At 33.4% G+C, this 6,676-nt stretch overlaps 1 protein-coding gene across 1 annotated transcript; it reads right to left on the reverse strand.

The window, feature by feature from the left end:
- Positions 1–2,350: 2,350 nt before the first annotated feature.
- Positions 2,351–6,476, reverse strand: LOC18100056 (monodehydroascorbate reductase). The gene is made up of 10 exons (XM_006381238.3): positions 6,280–6,476; positions 5,646–5,717; positions 4,826–4,877; positions 4,595–4,675; positions 4,324–4,442; positions 4,003–4,222; positions 3,772–3,890; positions 3,545–3,670; positions 3,083–3,223; positions 2,351–2,831 (listed from the first exon to the last, which is right to left on the reverse strand). The coding sequence occupies exons 1-10, from the start codon at positions 6,328–6,330 to the stop codon at positions 2,508–2,510; spliced, it is 1,305 nt and encodes a 434-aa protein (XP_006381300.1). The 5' UTR covers positions 6,331–6,476; the 3' UTR covers positions 2,351–2,507.
- Between the last annotated feature and the right edge of the window lie 200 nt (positions 6,477–6,676).

The raw sequence follows: 6,676 nt of genomic DNA on the forward strand, positions 1-6,676 counted from the left end.
GATTCGTTGTGGATTTGCACAATGTTTCAATTTTTTTTTATTTCTTTAACATTTTTTTATTTTGTTCCATATAGTTTATTTTAATTAACTTGCTATATAATTCTTGTTGTCTCAAAAAAAGTTTACAATGCTACGTTGATGCTCAATTTAAGAAAATAATATTTATTTTATTTTTTACAAATAACTAAAACTTTGGGGGCTAAATTGAAAACTCAAACAACAAATGGCCTTTTTTTTAAAAAAAAGACGTAGGTTCCACAAAATTTATGTAGTAATAATAATAATAATAAATAAATAAATAAATGTATATTAAGATCATAGATGGATAAGAGATTTGAAAATGAAAAAAATAGGTTGTAAAAAAAGGCTTAATTGAAACAAATTTAAGTTTGCAAGTCAATTTGGCCAAAATTAGAAGAATTAATTAAGATAAAGAACTTAATTATTCTTTTAATGGTTTCAATTAACTTAATAAGGGGTTTAATTGAATAAAAATTAAGTTTGCAAGTCAATTTGGCCAAAATTGGAAGAATTAATTAAGTTTAAGGACTTAATTAAACTTTTAATAGGTTTAATTGACATAATTGGGGGCTTAAATGAAGAAAAATTAAGTTTGAAGTCAATTAAATAAAAATTAGAAAACTTAATTAAGTTTAAGGACTTAATCAAGCTTTTAATGAGCTTAATTAACTTAATTGGGGGCTTAATTGCAAAGAACAAAAGGTTTGGAGGCCAGTTAGGGATTTAGTTGTAAAAATTCAAACCCAATGATCAAATAGCAAAAGGCACGTACATTTAAGGATTTAAATTGATGAAATCAGTGGCCAAATTGAGACAAATTGAAAATTTAGTGGTCAAATAAAGGAAAATTGCATAATTTGAAAACCAATCACTAATTTGTAGAAGGCACGTGAATTAAAGGATTCCGATCAATACTCCTATAAATGCAATTGCAAAAACTAAGAAGTTTTCGGGTTAATTGATGACGCAAATGATGAAATTAAAGTACAGGACAAGAATGAAAACTCTTAAAAACCCTAATTAAAATTGGGTCCATGAATTAAGTTATGGGTTTGACTTATAAATTCTGGTTGATCCAAGTTGATCTAAAACATTATATATATTAAGAGGTTAAAACAATGCTATTTTTTTTTTTTTTTTTAATCAGATTATATTCAGGTTAGCTCTCATTTGATTTAAAACCTTAGCTAGATAAGGGGCTCATTTGGGGGCTCCCGGTTGCCCCCTAAGCCAAGCTAAGTTTGGTAATACTTAAAAAAAAAAAAAAAAAAAAATTTCCCTGTGCACGACCAATATATTGTTCTTATGTTTTTTCAATATATTTACCGCATTAATAAGATAAAATGGCTTTAAATTGAGAGATACTTTCTTATACTTATTTCAAATTATCATATATATATTTGTTCTTATTGCTTGTGATTTTTATTAAATAAACAACATAAAAAATGTTTTTGATGGGAAAAATATATTAACAAGAAAAAAAAGGAATCATATTAGCAAATTATTTTGTTTTACTATTCTTAAAAGTATAACGCCATGTGAGTAAATAAATTTTTTTAAAAAAATTATTATGAAATCAGATATTTTAATTTGTTTTAATTTCAAGTTTCCTAAATCTTTAGTTAATATTAACAATTCTTTCTAACATTTAACACATATAATTCTCTAATTTTTTTTTTATATTAAACATACCTATCAAGCTTTCGATTAATAATTAAAGTTTTTAAAAGTATGGAGACACACCCTAACATTCTTCTTTTTTTGCATTTTAATCCTTTTTTATCCAACCTGTAGTAGAGTAGTGTGTGTGCACATGCTTTAAATTAGTTATTCACTAGATATCTTCTTACAGCCACAATAGATATTTGATAGGTAGTGTGTTATACGTATCAAATATCTTCTTACAACCATAACATAGAGATAGCGGTTCAGTTGTGTATGCACTAGAAAATCAGTTATTCAGTAGAACATTAGAAAGCAACACGACGAAAATCCTAGAATAATATGCTTGGAAAAACATCAAAACACAAGTATTTGACCAAATCACATCATCAAAATGCAAACACGTGTCGAAAAGTTCTAAGCAGCATGTTATCGCATGAAGATGCTGGTAGAAACATGTTTGAACGAGAAAGAAAATCCTAGAGCATGCACATGCTTTAAAGAAATCAATCAAGAAGGACGTGCTGTCATAGTCATATCATCATTCGTATGCATTTCTCAGATAATTTCAGCAAGCAAATATTCATAAAACAAGCCACCAAATTCCATTGGAAGTTTTTGCTCATGCAGGGCGGCGCTGCTCCTTCAAACAATAGAAATGAGAGACTAATCCCAAACATGAAACATGTATTAAAACAAACATCATCCAACAAGCAAGATAGCAACTACAAGAACCACCTTATTAGAGCTCGCAAGCTATTCATATTACATTCTTGATAGAAACACCTTTGATATAATCTTTTGATCTCGTAAGCAAGGAAATTTCATATCTTACAGGCGAAAGAAAGACCTTCTTTTGTCAGCACGTCCAAATTCTCAACAGGAGGCTGGACCCTAGCAACCTTGGCAATTGCTTTATTCTCATCGGGAGTTCCACCCTCCAGAAAAACTCCGACAACCTTCCCATCTTTGATCCAGTATGATCCAAACTTTGGCTTGGGTGATGCTGGATCATTGTCTCCAAATAGCACGGCATCACCAACATTGTCACCGTAGAATTGCCAGGACAGATCAAAGGAACGAGAATAGAAGAATGGAAGGTAATCATATACATCAATTGTTTTCCCCTCTTCATTTGACTTGATGGCCTGCCAAAAAGATAGACGAAAAGACAAAAAAATAAAAAGAGAGTAAATACATCAGTTCCAATAGATGGAAACTTAGCATAGCCAAGGATACTGTTTACTGCAAAAATATCCCTGAAAACCCTCCATGTTGATATCTCCAGTAGGATTGTAAAACAGGATATAAAAGCGCCATTTACAGAAATGGATCTAGACAAATTGAGCTCACTTGGGTTAGAGGAAGACGAAACCACAAAAGCAGGAAAACTGCCTACCTTCACAGCCTGCTCAGCTGATTTACGGGCATGGTCAACATGTTCAACTCTTCTGATATCATTGTACAACTTCAAAGGAAATGTGGCGACATCACCGACAGCATATACATCAGAAATACTAGTTTTGAAAAACGCATCAGTCTGCAATTAAGCAAGTTGTGGAACATGTTAAGAACAGATTCTAGGTTCTAGTCATTACTGTGGGATAAAACACACACACACCCAACCCGCACATACATCATCCCCCTCAATAGATCAATATTCAAGGGCAAGCTGAGATACTGCTGCTGTTGTACTTAATATATCAGAATATTTTACCACCAATCCTAACAATTAACATAATATGATGGTAGCATTGATGATAATGTTCTGCTGTTGTACTTAATATATCAGAATATTTCACCCCCAATCCTAACATACTATGATAGTGGCATTGATGTGATGTCAAAAGTCATCACTGACCTTTATTCCACCTTTCTCCTCTTCAACCTGCCCTTTAAATAGTGTTGTAAGAGGCCTTCCACCAACACCAACAACAACAATGTCAGCTTCTAGCACCCTGCCATCCTTTAGTTTCACTTCCTTTACCTGGTAAGAAGAAGAACACAAAACAAAATTCAACCAATAATACTTTCATTCCCATGAATATGCAATCTCCAGCCTTTTCAGACGGTCTGTTGAATCCTCACCTCTCCATTTGAATCAGCATTGAACCCAACAGCAACTGTTCCCTTAACGATCTTGACTCCTTTGTTAGCATAATAACCCTCATAGAAGGCAGCTATACCAGCAGTAAAAAGGCGAGGCACTGCACGGACATTGTCTATGTTAGGATTTTGGAGAAACTACTGTAAGATATCTGGCAAGTGAGATGGACTTTCATTTATTTTTAACAAATATTAAAAAAGTAATCCACTTACTGCACCATGGTTCGGGATAAACCATTGTAACATCAATATTGTTGATTCTTAAAGCTGCACTAAGTTCAAGACCAATGTATCCTCCTCCAACAATTACAGCCTTTCCATTCTTCTTTCCTTTAATTGCTTCTACAAGTTTGTCAGCATCATCAATTTCTCTCAAGTAGAGAATGTTTTTGGCATCAGCTCCTTGGACACCAAAATCTGTCAACTTAATGACCTGTATCAAAGAAATAAATAAATCATTGCTCATGGAAAGAAGGCCAAAGGAAGGAGGATGCTTGATCAGGAAATTATTTGAAACAGAGCTATAAAACTTACTGTGGAACCAGTTGCAATAATCAAAATATGATACTTGAATATTTCTCCAGCTGCACTAACAAGTGTCTTGGCAGCAAGATCTGCTTTCACTATTTCTGTGCTAAGGATCAACTCAATCCCTGCAGGCATTAGATCCATAGGATAATGTTACCTCATCCATTCTCCTTATTTTTCCAGCAATAACAGACTTTTCTCTTGTGCTTTATAATTTCTCATACATTATATGAAAGGTAAAGAATGGACTCCATGGGGAAATTAAAGTAGCACTCACCTTTCTCTTTGTACCACTCAGGAAGTAATCTCTCCCCTCCACTTCCAACACAGACATGGAATCCTGGAAGTCTTGCAGTTCCTACATGAAACAAGTTTTCATGGTAAACAAAGCTGTCTTGAGTATAAATGGAAAAGAAACCAAGTTTGATGTCAATAAAATCCTGTCAAAGGAGTACAACAAAATAACCCTGCATTCAAAAAAAATTGTTTGTGGTATTAACAAGATTACCCTCAGGAAAAAGATAAGCCTTGCTCAGTGCAGGACGTTCATAAGGAGCCACCTGTAGAAATAGCAGAAATACAAGTTTACTGTAGGACACCGTAAAAAAGGTACTAGAAACAGCATATTGAGCAGGAAGAAAGCAGATCCAAAACCACAACCATGTGTCTATATTAAAGGATCCCAATATTTCAATAGTTTCATGAACTTTACTACATTGTATAAGACTGCATCACAGTGAAACCATGACCATAACACATGCTAATAAAATAATAACATACTGCTCACAAGATAAACTTTATCCATCTACTCTAATTAACCGCAGCATAACCAAAAAATCATTGATTAGCATCCTGTGAGAACACTAAAGCAAGAATGTGAACATGTGTTGTTTGCAGGATCAACTTCATTTATCTAAAGTGCCATTTAATTAATTAAAATTCTTACTCGTCAAATTTCTCTGAAACCCTTTTATTTCTTTCATTTTAGTCATAATTTGAATAAGAAAATTCAAACCTGTAAAATACAACACCAAGTTCTGAAGTTCTATCAAAGAAGAACCAAGCTGCATTTTTAAAAGTTACCACATCTTCATCGTTGCAATAAACATGAAACAAGCTCTGGGTATACCGAAAACATTAAAGTTCTGTTTAAAACTATTTGAGTATAAGTCCACAAAATGAACTGGTAGAAACACTGATAAGAACATGCAGACAAACTTTATCGTTCGAACCAATCTTGCTCTTGCAGGAGTAACAAAACACATGATATGACTTTGCGAGCAATGATCTGAAATTTATTTCACATGTGGTCAAAAGAAAAGGCTTACCGCCTCCTTGGAGATGATTGCAAGCTCACCGGGCTTAACCCCCTGCTTGCAAAACTCTCTAGCAGCGTATCCCTGCAATGTAGAGTAAAAATTCAGGCAAAAAAAAGGTCGTCAATTACCATGCCCGAAAAAAAGAAGAACAAATGAAAGAAAAACAAAAAGCAATTAGCCTTATCTCCTTTCTGTCAAATCATCAAAGAGGGGAAACTGATTGGGCAATTATATTATGCTTCAATTTAGCAAGTTAAGCAAACAAAAACCAACAGAATCTTTCTAGTTGAACCAAAAAACAATATTAACCGAAACTACAACAGCAAAATGTTTTCCTCGGCTAGGTTTTGCCTTAATGTCTTAGCCTAATCTTTGCTTCCTTTATAATTCACTAAGCGAACAGTCCATAGTTTCTTACTAATTATTTCATTCATCTAATAATATTAAAAAGAGAAAGTATGCTCTCTGAAAACGACCGGTAATCAAATTAAAGAAATAAAGAGTACTAAATTTTAGATCTGTAAAAAAGAAGAGATTAAAAAAATACATCAACTACACATCTTGGATCGATCTTCAAAAACAGAAACACATGCTAGAAGTGATCATATAAAAAAAGAAGGAATGTCAATCGAGAAAGACTCACAGCAGATACACCACCGCCGATGATCACATACTTGAAGCTCTTCTCCGCCATTGATATTGTGATTGATTTTCTCCTTCTCTTTCTGAATACGTTGCGACTATTTCTGTGCTTCCTTCTTATCTTCTTATAAAAGTATTGCTGTGTGTAACCGAGAGAAATGGTTGTGTGACTGGTGAGGTTTTTAAGCCTTTTTTATTGTCTTGTTTAGAAATTATTTTTTTTATTTCCTTTTTTTAGTAAAAGGTGTTCCGCCACATTGCAGGCCTATCACCGTTAACAAATGTTGACCGTCCACTTGCCACGACAGCATTGAATCCCGTCCACTAGTTTTTTTTTTTACTTTTTACCTCCTCGAATTAAATTAATTTAACAATAAGCCAAGATCCAACGCCAATTC

The sequence above is a fragment of the Populus trichocarpa genome, chromosome 6 (genome assembly GCF_000002775.5).
Source record: "Populus trichocarpa isolate Nisqually-1 chromosome 6, P.trichocarpa_v4.1, whole genome shotgun sequence".
Classification (NCBI taxonomy): domain Eukaryota; kingdom Viridiplantae; phylum Streptophyta; class Magnoliopsida; order Malpighiales; family Salicaceae; genus Populus; species Populus trichocarpa.